This window comes from Oncorhynchus gorbuscha, linkage group LG04 (genome assembly GCF_021184085.1).
Source record: "Oncorhynchus gorbuscha isolate QuinsamMale2020 ecotype Even-year linkage group LG04, OgorEven_v1.0, whole genome shotgun sequence".
Classification (NCBI taxonomy): Eukaryota; Metazoa; Chordata; class Actinopteri; order Salmoniformes; family Salmonidae; genus Oncorhynchus; species Oncorhynchus gorbuscha.
Genome location: NC_060176.1, coordinates 75,593,065 through 75,612,076, shown reverse-complemented (window position 1 = coordinate 75,612,076; position 19,012 = coordinate 75,593,065). Strand labels below are relative to the sequence as shown.

Here is a 19,012-nt window from a genome sequence, read left to right as displayed (position 1 = left end):
GTGTGTGTGTGTGTGTGTGTGTGTGTGTGTGTGTGTGTGTGTGTGTGTGTGTGTGTGTGTGTGTGTGTGTGTGTGTGTGTGTGTGTGTGTGTGTAGGAGAAAACAGCAGGGGGACAGAAATGGTACACAGGAAAAATACCCAGTCTCGTCAATAATCACGGATGTTCTCTGACAATGGGAAAGAAATAGTCATCGAATCAAATCCTCCTTCATTTGCAAATGACGTTGTTTGATGGAATATTAAATGTTTTTAGTCCCCAAACTAATGGCGCCGTAGGATGACTGTTGATGTGTGACCGTCTGGGTGATGTCTTTATTCAGAAGATGAGTTGTCATTTAGGGCCAGTTGTTTGGGTTGCTTTTGTTGAGATTTTTCTTTGACCGGTGTTTCCAGCATTATCCACTAGGTTTACTGCAGGTAGAAAATAGTAGGACATGTTCTTTAATAACTGACACAAGCTGTCTCCAATCAGTCAATCAATCAATGTCTGGTTGTGCGTGAGTGTTTGATGCGGTATCAACCTAAGCCAGAGAAGGCGTAGCTCTGTGAATCTGAATCACACAAAGCTGATTATTTTGCAGGGAATACAGTGAATCTACACCTCACTTAGCTCAAGCTGATCCTCTCCAACGGACTAGGAAGTTGTAGCTAAAATGTCTTCAATTTGGGACAGTTTAAGAGGAGAATCAATGAAACCAACCATGGAAGGATATTGTAGCTCAAACCCGTGTCCAGTGACTGTCAAGCCAACACATTAACCAACCGGGACTCAAACCCAGGTCCAGTGACTGTCAAGCCAACACCTTAACCATCGGGGGGTAGCCCCAACTGGGACTCAAACCCAGGTCCAGTGACTATCAAGCCAACACCTTAACGCCAAGAGGTCCGAACCTCTTGATGAGCTCACTAGGTGCTGGTTTAAATCAAATCAAATGTATTTATATAGCCCTTCTTACATCAGCTAATATCTCAAAGTGCTGTACAGAAACCCAGCCTAACACCCCAAACAGCAAGCAATGCAGGTGTAGAAGCACAGTTTAAGGCTGTTACACTGCATTAACCCTTTCCCTGGCGTAATTGTTTTTAATTTAACCTTTATTTAACTAGGCAAGTCAGTTAAGAACAAATTCTTATTTACAATGACAGCCTAGGAACAGTGGGTTAACTGCCTTGTTCAGGTGCAGAACGACAGATTTTTACCTTGTCAGCTCAGGGATTCGATCTAGCAACCTCTCCGTTACGGGCCCAACGTTCTAACCACTAGGCTACCTGCCTCCCCTGGTAAAGGCTTTGGCTTGACAGTCACTGGACCAGGGTTTGCGTCCCGGTCGGGGCTGTACTCATTTGTGAATGTCCATCACTCATTTCGTATGATATGTTACATTATATTATACATTACAAATAAATCCTAAACATACAATATTTCACAAATATATGCAAAAGTACAATATGTTAAGAATTTGCAAAACCTATGATATGTTACAAATTCTAGCTAGGTGGCTAGCATTAGCTAGGCTAGGGTTAAGGTTAGGGTTAAGGTTAGGAGATAGGTTAAAGGGTTAAGGTTAGGGTTAAGGTTAGGGTTAAGGTTAGGGTTAAGGTTAGGGTTAAGGTTAGGGTTAAGGTTAGGGTTAAGGTTAGGGTTAAGGTTAAGGTTAAGGTTAGGAGATAGGTTAAAGGGTTAAGGTTAGGGTTAAGGTTAGGGTTAAGGTTAGGGTTAAGGTTAGGGTTAAGGTTAGGGTTAAGTTTAGGAGATAGGTTAAAGGGTTAAGGTTAGGGTTAAGGTTAGGGTTAAGGTTAGGGTTAAGGTTAGGAGATAGGTTAAAGGGTTAAGGTTAGGGTTAAGGTTAAGGTTAAGTTTAGGAGATAGGTTAAAGGGTTAAGGTTAGGGTTAAGGTTAAGTTTAGGAGATAGGTTAAAGGGTTAAGGTTAAGGTTAAGGTTAAGGTTAAGGTTAAGTTTAGGAGATAGGTTAAAGGGTTAAGGTTAAGGTTAAGGTTAGGGTTAAGTTTAGGAGATAGGTTAAAGGGTTAAGGTTAGGGTTAAGGTTAGGGTTAAGGTTAGGAGATAGGTTAAAGGGTTAAGGTTAGGGTTAGCTAATATGCTAAGGGTTAAGGTTAGGGTTAAGGTTAGGGTTAAGGCTAGGGTTAAGGTTAGGGTTAAGGTTAGGAGATAGGTTAAAGGGTTAAGGTTAGGGTTAGCTAATATGCTAAGTAGTTTCAAGTAGTTGAAAAGTTGTTAAATTCACTAAAATGCTAAAAGTTTTCAGTGATGAAATTCGAACTCGCAAGCTTTAGGGTGCTAGACATTTACGTTATACGCCCAACCCCACAACTTTAGCTTTTGCCTAAAGTGACCATCTGTCTTATATAACCATACCAAACATAACATATCATACTAATCTGAGTATCCCGGATGTATGTTTACTATGTTACGGCTACTCTATGAGACCAGGCTGATAAAACGCTAAGCAAACATGTTGAATTTGGACATATGTGGAAATGTGCCTTACTGCCTTTTGAATTCTTTGTAATGTCATCAAGGAAGCCGCATGCAAAATATATTGGCACACCAAATAAATTGGAGCGTGCTGTCACCTGCTTTAATAGTAAACCTTGAGGAGTGGATTTCATACTGTACTCCTCACCTGAGATGGTACCACCCAGCACATCTAGAAGGGAGTGGATTTCATACTGTACTCCTCACCTGAGATGGTACCACCCAGCACATCTGGAAGGGAGTGGATTTCATACTGTACTCCTCACCTGAGATGGTACCACCCAGCACATCTAGAAGGGAGTGGATTTCATACTGTACTCCTCACCTGAGATGGTACCACCCAGCACATCTAGAAGGGAGTGGATTTCATACTGTACTCCTCACCTGAGATGGTACCACCCAGCACATCTGGAAGGGAGTGGATTTCATACTGTACTCCTCACCTGAGATGGTACCACCCAGCACATCTGGAAGGGAGTGGATTTCATACTGTACTCCTCACCTGAGATGGTACCACCCAGCACATCTAGAAGGGAGTGGATTTCATACTGTACTCCTCACCTGAGATGATTACTACCCAGCACATCTAGAAGGGAGTGGATTTCATACTGTACTCCTCACCTGAGATGGTACCACCCAGCACATCTAGAAGGGAGTGGATTTCATACTGTACTCCTCACCTGAGATGGTACCACCCAGCACATCTGGAAGGGAGTGGATTTCATACTGTACTCCTCACCTGAGATGGTACCACCCAGCACATCTAGAAGGGGATTTCATACTGTACTCCTCACCTGAGATGGTACCACCCAGCACATCTAGAAGGGAGTGGATTTCATACTGTACTCCTCACCTGAGATGGTACCACCCAGCACATCTAGAAGGGAGTGGATTTCATACTGTACTCCTCACCTGAGATGGTACCACCCAGCACATCTAGAAGGGAGTGGATTTCATACTGTACTCCTCACCTGAGATGGTACCACCCAGCACATCTAGAAGGGAGTGGATTTCATACTGTACTCCTCACCTGAGATGATTACCACCCAGCACATCTAGAAGGGAGTGGATTTCATACTGTACTCCTCACCTGAGATGGTACCACCCAGCACATCTAGAAGGGAGTGGATTTCATACTGTACTCCTCACCTGAGATGGTACCACCCAGCACATCTAGAAGGGAGTGGATTTCATACTGTACTCCTCACCTGAGATGGTACCACCCAGCACATCTAGAAGGGAGTGGATTTCATACCGTACTCCTTCCTTGAGAAGACGTAAAGGAACCTTCTCAAGGTGCCTCTACATCACGATTTCAATAGTAGAGTTGAACTGCTACTAAGGGGAAAGAGATTTACTACTAAAATACCAAAACACTGAAATTATTCAGCCCCCTTCACTTTTTACAGATCTTGTTACTTTACAGCCTTATTCTAAAATGGATTAAATTAAAATGCTTTCCTCAATCTTCAAACAATACTCCACAATGACAAATCAAAAGCAGATTTTTTTTATTTAATTTAGCTAATTTTGTAAAGATTTAAAAGAATGAAAGAACCACCTTATTTACATAAGTTCAGACCCTTTGCTATGAGAATCGAAATTGATCTCTCCTATTTCCATTGATCATCCATGAGATGTCTCTATACCTTGATTGGTGTCCACCTGTGGTAAATTCAACTGATTGGACATGATTTGGAAAGGCACACACCTGTCTATATAAGGTCCCACCGTTGACAGTGCAGCTCTGAGCAAAAAAACAAGCCATGAGGTCGAAGGAATTGTCTGTAGAGCAGCAAGACAGGATTGCGTCGAAGCACAGATCTGGGTCCCCAAGGTCCCCATTGAAGGCCCCAAGAACACAGTGGCCCTATCATTCTTAAATGGAATAAGTTTTGAACCACCAAACCTCCTCCTAGAGCTGGCCGCCAGGCCAAACTGAGCAATCAGGGGACAAGGGCCTTGGTCAGGGAGGTGACCAAGAATCCGATGGTGACTCTGACAGAGCTCCAGAGTTCCTCTGTGGAGATGGGAGAATCTTCCAGAAGGACAACCATCTCTGCAGCACTACACCAATCAGGCCTTTATGGCAGAGTGGCCAGGTGGCAGCCACTCATCAGTAAAAGGCACATGACAGTCTGGACTTTGCCAAAAAGCACCTAAGGGACTCTCAGATCATGAGAAACAAGATTCTTTTGTCTAATGAAACCAAGATAGAACTTTTGGCCTGAATGCCAAGCATCACATCTGGAGGAAACCTGGCACCATCCCGATGGTGAAGCATGGTGGAGGCAGCATCATGCTGTGGGATGTTTTTCAGCGACAGGGACTGGGAGACTAGTCCGAATCGAGGAAAAGATGAACGGAGCAAAGTATAGAGAGATCTTGATTAAAACTTGCTCCAGAGCGCTCAGGACCTCAGAGCCCGGACTTGAACCTGATTGAACGTCTCTGGAGAGACCTGAAAATAGCTGTGCAGTGACGCTCCCCACCCAACCTGACAGAGCTTGAGAGGATCTGCAGAGAAGAATGGGAGAAACTCCCCAGATACAGGTGTGCCAAGCTTGTAGCATCATACCCAAGAAGACTCGAGGCTGTAATCGCTGCCAAAGGTGTTATTACATAGTACTGAGTAAAGGGTCTGAAAATGTATGTAAATGTGATATTTCAACAAACAAAAAACATTTTTGCTTTGTCATTATGGGGTGCTGTGTGTAGATTTTTATACATTTAAGAATAAGGCTGTAACGTAACAAAATATGGAGTAGCACCATGGTGTAGCCGGAGCACAGCTAGCTTCGGTCCTCCTCTGGTTACATTGACTTCAATACAAAACCTAGGAGGCTCATGGTTCTCACCCCCTTCCATAGACTTACACAGTAATTATCACAACTTCCAGAGGATGTCCTCCAGCCTATAAGAGTTACTGCAGCATGACTGACATGTTTTCCACCCAATCAAAGGATCAGAGAATGAATCTAGTACTAGCTAGCTAACACTGTAGTGTATAAAATGTGGTGAGTAGTTGACTCAAAGAGAGAGAAAGACAATAGTTGAACAGTTTTGAACTAATTAATTTCTTCTAAAATGAAGAAGAAGCAACAGAGAAATAGAGAGAGATTGTCATTTTTTTCCACTTTCAGTTTCACTTAGCTAGCAAATGCAGCTATCTAGTTTAGTCTACTGAAACACCCTGCTCAAACAGAGGGATCCTATGTTAGCTAGCTGGCTATAACAAGGGGATGCTATGTTAGCTAGTTGGCTATAACAGAGGGATGCTATGTTAGCTAGCTGGCTATAACAGAGGGATGCTATGTTAGCTTGCTGGCTATAACAGAGCGATGCTATGTTAGCTAGCTGGCTATAACAGAGAGATGATATGTTAGCTTGCTGGCTATAACAAGGGGATGTTAAGTTAGATTGCTGGCTATAACAGGGGGATGCTATGTTAGCTAGCTGGCTATAACAGAGGGATGCTATGTTAGCTAGCTGGCTATAACAGAGGGATGCTATGTTAGCTTGCTGGCTATAACAGAGGGATGCTATGTTAGCTAGCTGGCTATAACAGAGGGATGCTATGTTAGCTTGCTGGCTATAACAAGGGGATGTTAAGTTAGATTGCTGGCTATAACAGAGGGATGCTATGTTAGCTAGCTGGCTATAACAGAGGGATGCTATGTTAGCTAGCTGGCTATAACAGAGTGATGCCATGTTAGCTTGCTGGCTATAACAAGGGGATGTTATGTTAGCTTGCTGGCTATAACAGAGGGATGCTATGTTAGCTAGCTGGCTATAACAGAGGGATGCTATGTTAGCTTGCTGGCTATAACAAGGGGATGTTATGTTAGCTTGCTGGCTATAACTGAGGGATGCTATGTTAGCTAGCTGGCTATAACAGAGGGATGCTATGTTAGCTAGCTGGCTATAACAGAGGGATGCTATGTTAGCTAGCTGGCTATAACAGAGGGATTCTATGTTAGCTAGCTGGCTATAACAAGGGGATGCTATGTTAGCTAGCTGGCTATAACAGAGGGATGCTATGTTAGCTAGCTGGCTATAACAGAGGGATTCTATGTTAGCTAGCTGGCTATAACAAGGGGATGCTATGTTAGCTAGCTGGCTATAACAGAGGGATGCTATGTTAGCTAGCTGGCTATAACAGAGGGATGCTATGTTAGCTAGCTGGCTATGACTTTCCAACACAACCCTGTAATTCTTCCAAGTCAAGGTAAGTTTTTGGTATTACTAATTCATTGTCGTGGGGCCCGCCGATGTAACTGCTTACTGACTGTACACTAACATTACTGCATGATTGTAGCGGGTTTACTATTAGCTATGCTGAATATGATGTTACTTTAGCTAATATGGTGACAACGATGTAGGCTGTTTGTAGTGTTTTTTTTCGCCTGGTCACATACAGCTGATGTGTTGTACATTGAAGTCCACAAGCGAAGGGAAGAGAAGGAATACAACGTGGCTGTTATGAGAGTGAACTGTGTTTACGTGTGATATGGGGTGTATTCATCCCACCGATTCTGTTGAAAAACGTTTCTTAAATGGAAACAAACAAAACGGGGATAAACATACCTGAATTTGTCCAATAGAAACTCTCGTTTGCAACTGTTGGACTATTGATTACACCCTAGATCAGCTAGATGCAGGCAACAGTGTGCAAGGCGGTATTGAATGTCACTGTCTGTCACCTCAAATGTGTCTCTCCACCTGTGTGTACATACGTTGTAAACTTTCATTCGTAGGCTAGGTTGTAGCAACCTCATAATAGTATTGGGAAAATGATAGTATCATGTAGTCGCCTAAACCTATCGCTGTTACATTAAACTGGGTAAATGGAATATGAATGACAGTCATCCAATATGCTGTAATAGAAATAAGGCCATGCTCAAAAAAAAATACAAAATCGTACTCCCTCCTCTTAATAAACGGCACTGACCGCCACTGTGGTCATAATGCCTTTGAGCGTTTCTATCCATCTGCATCTGTAGCCAAAATTCATTTTATTGCACATTTGTATAAGACTCATATTGTCAGGACCTGGTTACGAACCCGGGTCTCCGGAGTTAGAAACAGTCACTAAACCAACTGAGCCACGAATAGTCAGCAGAACCCAGAAGATGAGGCAGACACAGCAGTACTTGAGACGGTGTATTTAATGAAGTAAAAAGTGAAGTTCTTCAGGAAAAGATGTAACTCCACAACCTCAAAAGGAATTCCACAAGAACAAAGGTAATCCTCCAAGACAAAAAGGTAAATCCACAAGGTGGAAGGTATAGCACAAAAAAGCCTCAAAAGATACTTTAAAACAAACAAACAAGAACAAAAAACAGAACTCCACAAGAGAGTCCACCGGGATCAACAAGAGCTCGCAGAGTACTAGGGTTGGGTGCTAACATACAAACACAGAGCAAAGAACTGAGTAAAACAAAGGGTTTAAATACAATCAGGGGAAACGAGGCACAGGTGCAAATAATAATGGGGATCAAGGGAAAACAAAAGGTCAAAAGGCACAATGGGGGCATCTAGTGACCAAAAACTGGAACAACCCTGGCCAAATCCTGACACATATCACAGTAAATGCTGTTCTGTCAAACAGGGTCTTTGTTAGTATGGTATGGTTCACCTTCCACCATTCACCAATTGACCAAGCTCAAAATGCCCCTGACTGACACACCTTCCTTCATATTATTCACCCACACAGCTTAAGACCTGTGTTCAAATACTATTTGAAATTATTTAAAATTCTTTATATGTGCTTTATTGAGCTTGCATGGCTTAATTACCAATAGAATAGTCCCAAAAAGGAAACCCCGCCCATGTAGCACTCCAGAGAAGCTGGAAAATGTTCAAAGTATTTGAAAAGTTTTCAAATAGTATTGGATCCAGTTCTGTACATCTTAGATTTTGCCTTTGTGATGATATGCATACTTCTGACTCTTGTCTCGACCTAGAAACCCCAACAAACCACACAACAAGCGTTCCTATCAAACTACAAACGGGCCCAAAACATTCTTCCTCTGTCAGTGCACTTCAGTACCATTAGCACACCCCCCCCCTTCCCCTGCTATGCTAGGCTGCTATGTTAATGAAGGCATCACAAGTAGCATCCTAGTGTCTGGTCAAAGTCAAAAGTAGTGCACTACACAGGGAATAGGGTGCCATAGGGTTCTGGTCTAAAGTAGTGCACTACACGGGGAATAGGGTGCCATAGTGCACTACACAGGGAATAGGGTGCCATAGGGTTCTGGTCTAAAGTAGTGCACTACACAGGGAATAGGGTGCCATAGTGCACTACAGAGGGAATAGGGTGCCATAGGATTCTGGTCTAAAGTAGTGCACTACACAGGGAAAAGGGTGTCATTTGAGACACAACATACAGCTGTTAAAGGTGATTAATAAGAGAAGCAACTTGCTGGGAGAGAAATTAATTACACGTCTAGTTTTATGATGGTCCGGAATTGATCAATATGGGGGAGATGGGGACGGTGTTGTGCGTGGAATAAATTGTAAGTGTTGACAGAGGGAGTAGCGTGCTCAGGACAACCTGGGACAAATGCTGCCAGCTGAGATGCACTATTTAGAGGACAGCTTAAACCCAGGCTTATTACTCCCACTGAACTGCTGCACACACACACACACACACACACACACACACACACACACACACACACACACACACACACACACACACACACACACACACACACACACACACACACACACACACACACACACACACACACACACACACACACACACACACAGAGCCTCAGACCTTCAGCGAATGTGTGTGTGTGTGTGTGTGTGTGTGTGTGTGTGTGTGTGTGTGTGTGTGTGTGTGTGTGTGTGTGTGTGTGTGTGTGTGTGTGTGTGTGTGTGTGTGTGTGTGTGTGTGTGTGTGTGTGTGTGTGTGTGTGTGTGAAAACAGCAGGGGGACAGAAATGGTAAACAGGAAAAATACCCAGTCTCATTAATAATCACGGATGTTCTCTGACAATGTGTGTGTGTGTGTGTGTGTGTGTGTGTGTGTGTGTGTGTGTGTGTGTGTGTGTGTGTGTGTGTGTGTGTGTGTGTGTGTGTGTGTGTGTGTGTGTGTGTGTGTGTGTGTGTGTGTGTGTGTGTGTGTGTGTGTGTGTGTGTGTGTGTGTTTACAGGTTGGCCATTTATAATTGATACTTCCTTGCAGACTAGAGAATGCCGTTCTGAGGGCAGGTGGAGTATCTATTGTGAAAGCTTTCAGACTGTATGTTGTTGATACTCTCCTTAGTTCACATGCTGCCTTGATGCCTGTTCTAAACAGCTGTATCACAGCATGATGCATGCTGAGTCCATGCTAGTGGTGTGTGTGTGTGTGTGATGAATCAATGCCCAATAGTCTTACTTTAGCCACCAGGGATATGGCCAGTCGTTCTGTGGCCGACTTGAATGCTGCTGTGTGCTGCTTCTTGTACAGCTCCTCTGTCTTCTTCTCCACCTAGACACACACACACACACACACACACACACACACACACACACACACACACACACACACACACACACACACACACACACACACACACACACACACACACACACACACACACACACACACACACACACACACACACACACACACACACACACACACACACACACACACACGGGAGATGAGAGTTTTTGCTGAGCTCTGTAATAATCCCCATGGTTCTACCACACTACAGATCAGATCATGGACTTGTCTTTCTAGCAGTGCTGAGAGCAAGTCCTACCTTGTACTGGCCAGGCCCAGGGACCTCTTCATTTTTGTGGAACACGAGACTGCGTTGGGCTGTCGAGCCGAAGCCTCCCTTCCTGGTACTCTCTAGGTAAGCCTTTTTTATGCTGTCCTGGGCCAGGCCATATTCAAACATATTATAGGCACCAGGACCTGAGGTGGGAGCAGAGCATTAACACAGGTGGGGGTGGGGACTGTGTTGATGTGTGTGTAAGAGAGAGGCAGTAAATGGATAAATGTGGGGGAATGACTGTTCGATTACCCAGCAGCCTACCTTGATACATTAAATCTCTCCCTGTACACACACTAACACTACAATACATAAAAGCTCTACTTCACACGGACTGACGTTTCAGTCATCACTGAAACTACCTTCAGCCATCTATCTATGCTGGGCATTTATGCACTTGTCAAATGGCAGTATTTCCAGATGATGTACTGCCACCGTGTATCAGCCATAAAACATCTGCCCGGCCGTTAAGTACATAAACACACACTGGGTCAGCAATGTGAGTAACTGGGAGTGTTTGAGAGGTGTGGGGGATACAGAGTGTGTTGTGGATATATATTATACACAAACACACACACACACACACACACACACACACACACACACACACACACACACACACACACACACACACACACACACACACACACACACACACACACACACACACACACACACACACACACACACACACACACACACACACACACACACACACACACACACACACCTGGAGTGGACTGTTTCCGGCTGTCAGGGAGGAACCGAACAGCAGTCAGACCAAAGGGATTTCTCTGCATTCCAGTGGTCTTCTTGAGGATCTCCAGAGCACAGCGCGGGTCATTGTACATACCTACAGGAGGAGCCAGTTCCTTCACAGGACTGAACCGCTGAGAGGGAGGGACAGACAGACAGACATGTCATCCACTCACAATGCTGCTATCCTGGGTATCGGTATGTTTCAGATTTCTTCATGTTTGGCATGAAAAGGAGAGGCATGAGGGCACAAACAGACGGGTGCCCTGTCTACAATGCTCTCTGCTACACGCCTGACTAAATAATAATAATAATAATATAATAATATATGCCATTTAGCAGACGCTTTTATCCAAAGCGACTTACAGTCATGTGTACATACATTCTACGTATGGGTGGTCCCGGGAATCTAACCCACTACCCTGGCGTTAGAAGCGCCATGCTCTACCAAGTGAGCTACAGAAGGACTACAAATCATTATCTGCTATCTACCGTAGCTACACGCCTGACTACAGATCATCATCTGCTATCTACCGTAGCTACACGCCTGACTACAGATCATCATCTGCTATCTACCGTAGCTACACGCCTGACTACAAATCATTATCTGCTATCTACCGTAGCTACACGCCTGACTACAGATCAGAATAGAAAGACGAGGAAAACAGACCAAGGGTCATGGTGAGGAAGTAACATTCTTATAGACATGAAGGTCCACTTGTTTAACAGACTTCATTTCTCTCTCACTCCTCAGCCTTGGAGGATGATTTGGCGTTGAAAACTGCAGGTGTTCTAGACTGAGAAGCCCGGTCTCCCCACTAACGGAGGACACTCCCCCTTCCTCTAGCGAACACTTCTACATGGCTAGGTTAGATCAGTTGTTGAGGAGGCCTTCCTCTAGCGAACACTTCTACATGGCTAGGTTAGATCAGTTGTTGAGGAGGCCTTCCTCTAGAGAACACTTCTACATGGCTAGGTTAGATCAGTTGTTGAGGAGGCCTTCCTCTAGAGAACACTTCTACATGGCTAGGTTAGATCAGTTGTTGAGGAGGCCTTCCTCTAGAGAACACTTCTACATGGCTAGGTTAGATCAGTTGTTGAGGAGGCCTTCCTCTAGAGAACACTTCTACATGGCTAGGTTAGATCAGTTGTTGAGGAGGCCTTCCTCTAGAGAACACTTCTACATGGCTAGGTTAGATCAGTTGTTGAGGAGGCCTTCCTCTAGAGAACACTTCTACATGGCTAGGTTAGATCAGTTGTCGAGGAGGCCTTCCTCTAGCGAACACTTCTACATGGCTAGGTTAGATCAGTTGTCGAGGAGGCCTTCCTCTAGCGAACACTTCTACATGGCTAGGTTGTCAACAACTACAGACCAGTATCCCTTATTTCTTTTCTCTCCAAAACTCTTGAACGTGCCGTCCTTGGTCAGCTCTCCCGCTATCTCTCTCAGAATGACCTTCTTGATCCAAATCAGTCAGGTTTCAAGACTAGTCATTCAACTGAGACTGCTCTTCTCTGTATCACGGAGGCGCTCCGCACCGCTAAAGCTAACTCTCTCTCCTCTGCTCTCATCCTTCTAGACCTATCGGCTGCCTTCGATTCTGTGAACCATCAGATCCTCCTCTCCACCCTCTCCGAGTTGGGCATCTCCGGCGCGGCCCACGCTTGGATTGCGTCCTACCTGACAGGTCGCTCCTACCAGGTGGCGTGGCGAGAATCTGTCTCCTCACCACGCGCTCTCACCACTGGTGTCCCCCAGGGCTCTGTTCTAGGCCCTCTCCTATTCTCGCTATACACCAAGTCACTTGGCTCTGTCATAACCTCACATGGTCTCTCCTATCATTGCTATGCAGACGACACACAATTAATCTTCTCCTTTCCCCCTTCTGATGACCAGGTGGCGAATCGCATCTCTGCATGTCTGGCAGACATATCAGTGTGGATGACGGATCACCACCTCAAGCTGAACTTCGGCAAGACGGAGCTGCTCTTCCTCCCGGGGAAGGACTGCCCGTTCCATGATCTCGCCATCACGGTTGACAACTCCATTGTGTCCTCCTCCCAGAGCGCTAAGAATCTTGGCGTGATCCTGGACAATACCCTGTCGTTCTCAACTAACATCAAGGCGGTGGCCCGTTCCTGTAGGTTCATGCTCTACAACATCCGCAGAGTACGACCCTGCCTCACACAGGAAGCGGCGCAGGTCCTAATCCAGGCACTTGTCATCTCCCGTCTGGATTACTGCAACTCGCTGTTGGCTGGGCTCCCTGCCTGTGCCATTAAACCCCTACAACTCATCCAGAACGCCGCAGCCCGTCTAGTGTTCAACCTTCCCAAGTTCTCTCACGTCACCCCGCTCCTCCGCTCTCTCCACTGGCTTCCAGTTGAAGCTCGCATCCGCTACAAGACCATGGTGCTTGCCTACGGAGCTGTGAGGGGAACGGCACCTCAGTACCTCCAGGCTCTGATCAGGCCCTACACCCAAATAAGGGCACTGCGTTCATCCACCTCTGGCTTGCTCGCCTCCCTACCACTGAGGAAGTACAGTTCCCGCTCAGCCCAGTCAAAACTGTTCGCTGCTCTGGCTCCCCAATGGTGGAACAAACTCCCTCACGACGCCAGGACAGCGGAGTCAATCACCACCTTCCGGAGACACCTGAAACCCCACCTCTTTAAGGAATACCTAGGATAGGATAAAGTAATCCTTCTCACCCCCCTTAAAATATTTAGATGCACTATTGTAAAGTGGCTGTTCCACTGGATGTCATAAGGTGAATGCACCAATTTGTAAGTCGCTCTGGATAAGAGCGTCTGCTAAATGACTTAAATGTAAATGTAGGTTAGATCAGTTGTTGAGGAGGCCTTCCTCTAGAGAACACTTCTACATGGCTAGCTTAGATCAGTTGTTGAGGAGGCCTTCCTTCCACACCAAACACTGCCGATCCATTCGTACATTCCCATTTATAGAAGGTGATAGACGGAAAGAGGGCGTCGATTATAAAGAGTGCATGTGTATAAAAAAACAATAATAATGTTTTATTGTCACATACACCAGATAGGGGGAGGGAGGGGGGTGAGGGGGAGGGAGGGTTCAGTCAGGACACAAGCAAGGCTGAATATGCCAGATTGTATAAAGTGCTACATTAACTCATGTGGGGAAACTGAGGCTGAGGTCTACAGTACCAATACAGGGCTCCTGAGGTGAGATGAGGAGAGGAGAGGTGAGGAGAGGAGAGGAGAGGAGAGGTGAGGAGAGGAGAGGAGAGGAGAGGAGAGGAGATGAGAGGAGAGCAGAGGAGAGGAGATGAGAGGAGAGGAGAGCAGAGGAGAGCAGAGGAGAGGAGAGGAGAGGAGAGATGAGAGGAGAGCAGAGGAGAGGAGAGATGAGAGGGTGGGCTCCAGCTGCTCCTCTCATTCCCCTTCCTTCTTCTGGATAAGAGTGTCAGATGGCGTGGGTGGCGCGGAGCTGGAGAGACGAGGATCACAGAGGCAGAGCGTGCTAGCTGAGAGACCTAGAGACACGACTTCACAGGGCAGAGCGGTATGCTGACGCAGTGTGGGGCCAGAGAAACCAGGTCAGAGCCGCTAACTCCCGCTAACTAATCTGTATTAGCTCCAATTAATTCTCACTAACTCCCGTTAACTCACACTAACTCGCCTAACTCCCCCTTACACCTGATCTGTAGAGTCCAGAAAGAAGACTGTCTGTCAACTCCAACCTGTCTCTCTCATCAGAAACTATAGATGTGTTTTATATGCAGATGGCGCTGATTTGTACCCCAGTGGAATGTCTATTGGGGAGATGTGTGTGTGTGTGTGTGTGTGTGTGTGTGTGTGTGTGTGTGTGTGTGTGTGTGTGTGTGTGTGTGTGTGTGTGTGTGTGTGTGTGTGTGTGTGTGTGTGTGCGTGCGTGCGTGCGTGCGTGCGTGCGTGCGTGCGTGCGTGTGCATGTGTGCGTGCGTGTGTGCGTGCACGTGTGTGTGTGTGTGGAGGCTGAGAGAGTGTTAATTAAGACATCTGTCAGGAGTTTCTTTGCGTCTAGCTATCCACATGACGCAAAAAGAGTTCTGCTGAAATGCTGTAGCAATCTGAGCTCCTCCTAATCCAGGAATTAATCTGAGGTCTAAATCCCAAATGGCACCCTATTCCCTATATAATGCACTATTTTAGACCAGACCCTGGTCAAAATAAGTATATTTATATTTAAATGTTTAACAGGGAAGACATATTGAGACCTAGGTTTCTTTTCCAAATGTGCCCTGCACTATACAACATAAATACACACATATTACACAGTATATACAGTACCAGTCAAAAGTTTGGACACACCTACTCATTCAAGGAGTTTTCCTTATTTTTACTATATTGTAGAATATTAGTGAAGACATCAAAACGGGTGGCAGGTAGTCTAGTGGTTAGAGCATTGGACTTGTAACCGAAAGGTTGCAGGTTCAAATCAAAACAGGATCAAATCCCAGAGCTGTCGTTCTGCTCCTGAACAAGGCAGTTAACCCACTGTTCCTCGGCCGTCATTGAAAATAAGAATTTGTTCTTAACTGACGTGCCTAGTTAAGTAAAAATATAAATTAATTGAATAAAACTATGAAATAACACATATGGAATCATGTAGTAACCAAAAAAGTGTAAACAAATGGAAATAGATTTGAGATTCTTCAATGACAGCTTTGCATTTTCTCAAACAGCTTCATGAGTTAGTCACCTGAATCTAAAATAGATTTTGATTTGTTTAACACGCTTTTGGTTCCTACATGATTCCATATGTGTTATTTCATAGTTTTGATGTCTTCACTATTATTCTACAATGTAGAAAATAGTAAAAATAAAGAAAAACCTTTGAATGAGTAGGTAGGTACACATTTTTTACTGTTACTAATTCTCATATATATTAAAATACAAAAACACAGTGATGGGAAGCACAAATAAAACATCACAAATCACCCAGAAAAAGAGTAACATTCACCCACAAATAATTCCCCAATCAATACTTTAAACTGCCCCGAACGACAACAATCAATACTTTAAACTGCCCCGAACGACAACAATCAATACTTTAAACTGCCCCGAACGACAACAATCAATACTTTAAACTGCCCCGAACGACAACAATCAATACTTTAAACTCCCCCGAACGACAACAATCAATACTTTAAACTGCCCCGAATGACAACAATCAATACTTTAAACTGCCCCGAATGACAACAATCAATACTTTAAACTGCCCCGAACGACAACAATCAATACTTTAAACTGTCCCGAACGACACCAGAACAATCAATACTTTAAACTGCCCCGAACGACACCGGAACAATCAATACTTTAAACTGCCCCGAATGACAACAATCAATACTTTAAACTGCCCCAAACGACAACAATCAATACTTTAAACTGCCCCGAACGACACCAGAACAATCAATACTTTAAACTGCCCCGAACGACACCAGAACAATCAATACTTTAAACTGCCCCGAACAGCACCAGAACAATCAATACATTAAACTGCCCCGAACAGCACCTGAACAATCAATACTTTAAACTGCCCCGAACAGCACCAGAACAATCAATACTTTAAACTGCCCCGAACAGCACCAGAACAATCAATACTTTAAACTGCCCCGAACGACAACAATCAATACTTTAAACTGCCCCGAACGACACCAGAACAATCAATACTTTAAACTGCCCCGAACAGCACCAGAACAATCAATACTTTAAACTGCCCCGAACGACAACAATCAATACTTTAAACTGCCCCGAACGACACCAGAACAATCAATACATTAAACTGCCCCGAACGACAACAATCAATACATTAAACTGCCCCGAACAGCACCAGAACAATCAATACTTTAAACTGCCCCGAACAGCACCAGAAAAATCAATACTGTAAACTGTCACTAAAATAATCTGAGTTCTGTCACTAAAATAATCTGAGTTCTGTCACTAAAATAATCTGAGTTCTGTCACTAAAATAATCTGAGTTCTGTCACTAAAATAATCTGAGTTCTGTCACTAAAATAATCTGAGTTTGCCACTAAAATAATCTGAGTTCTGTCACTAAAATAATCTGAGTTCTGTCACTAAGATAATCATGAAACCATCAACAGGCGTCAGAGCTCAGGCCTATCGAGGACAACGTAGGCAATAAAATAGCGTGATCAAGAGTGTTGACTGGTCCACAAACAAAACAGCACATTTCATTTTAGTGTGTAAAGCTTTGACAAGATCATTAACTACTAAAGTGGTAGCTGTAATAGTGCTATGTCCAGGACTAAACCCTGATTGGTTTACATTCTAAATACATTTCTCAGATAAAAAAAGAGCAAAGTTGTACATTTACCAAGGATTCTAGAATCTTAGCTAGACAAAGAAGCCTTGAAATGGGTCGATAATAATTAAGATCTCTACTATCCCCGTCCTTATGAAGTGGCAGCACAAGAGCTGATTTACATAATTTAGGAATATTTCCTGATAACAATGATAAATAACTAATGTGGGTTATTGAGCCAACAATGATGGGCTCTGCACACTTAAGAAGACCAGGATCCAATTGGTCGGCCCTCTGTGGATTTCTTGTTGTTTATTGCTAGCAAAGCATTCAGGACATATTTTTCTGTAAATAACCTAAAAGAAAAGCTTTGACTATCATTTCTCTGATCATTCAACAAGTTTCTCCCTATCAGCATCCAGCCCAGTATCATTGTGAATAAGCTTAGAAGTTATTGCAAAGAGAGAGCCCGCTGAAATAAAATTATGATTAAATGCATTAATAATGGCATTTTTTCCCACAATGAGGCCAGTGTCTGAATTAATTTGTTGTGGCAGAGAAGAGGAAGTAGAACCCTTCAGGGATTTGACAGTTATCCAGAATTTAGCAGGGTTCCCATTACAATGAGAAAGAGAGGTTACATAATAACCAGATTTAGCCTTTCTGATTTGTCTTACACAGTGATTCCTCAGTTGCTTAAAAGCTTGCCAGTCCAGGCCTAAGCCCTGTGTTCCTGGCCTTGACACAAGCGTGATCTCTTTTAATGAGTGACTTCTGATAATTCCAGAGTGTACCAGGCATTCTATCTAATAATAATAATAATATATGCCATTTAGCAGACGCTTTTATCCAAAGCGACTTACAGTCATGTGTACATACATTCTACCTTTACACCTTAATTCTTTGAAGGGAGCATGATTATCCACAATAGTCTGAAAGCTAAATCAGGTCCTGTGAAATACAGTCAAGGTCACTAAAATAAAGATCATGTTAAAAATACATTTTTGCTGAACTTTTTAAAGTTCCTCTTCGTGACGACACGAGGTTTAGAAATGGTGTATTCTCACATTTCTAACACAAACAACTGGGCAATGGTCACTAATATCCTGGGCAAAGACACCAGTAGAAACATATTTAAGTTAAGATAAGATCAATCAAAGCTGACCTTGAAGGATATTTAGGGTTGGGCCGTGAAGGCGTAGTCATCAGCTGGGTTAGGTTTAGATCATTACACATTTATTTTTGATTGTCTGAAGCCTGCATTTCCCAATCATAATTTAATATATTATGATTTAGTAAAAGAAGACACCAAACTAATTAACTCCTCGAGTGCACAAAGGTTAGCTGACGGAGGAAGATAACACCCTTATAGCAGTTATGGATACATTTGACCTCAAACAAAGAGACAGATAAATAATTTCCAATAAGAATGGCCACTCCAACACCTCTACCCTGTCTGTCAGCACTGAACACATCACAACCCCCAATATTAATACCAGAATGTTCCCAGAGATTTAAGTATCAGCCAATACCAGAATGTTCCCAGAGATTTAAGTATCAGCCAATACCAGAATGTTCCCAGAAATCTAAATATCAGCCAATACCAGAATGTTCCCAGAGATCTAAGTATCAGCCAATACCAGAATGTCCCCAGAGATCTAACTATCAGCCAATACCAGAATGTTCCCAG

General features: G+C 43.9%; 1 protein-coding gene across 3 annotated transcripts in view; it reads right to left on the bottom strand.

Annotated features, from left to right (window-relative positions):
• The window catches only part of stpg2 (sperm-tail PG-rich repeat containing 2), a 79,242-nt gene that overhangs the window by 40,289 nt on the left and 19,941 nt on the right, over positions 1 to 19,012 (bottom strand). For all 3 annotated transcript variants that reach the window (XM_046348107.1, XM_046348108.1, XM_046348106.1), the window contains 3 exons: positions 11,011 to 11,170; positions 10,266 to 10,423; positions 9,896 to 9,988 (listed from right to left, as the gene is read on the bottom strand). In XM_046348107.1, the coding sequence (XP_046204063.1) occupies positions 9,896 to 9,988; positions 10,266 to 10,423; positions 11,011 to 11,170 (411 nt within the window). The remainder of the gene's footprint in view (positions 1 to 9,895; positions 9,989 to 10,265; positions 10,424 to 11,010; positions 11,171 to 19,012) is intronic.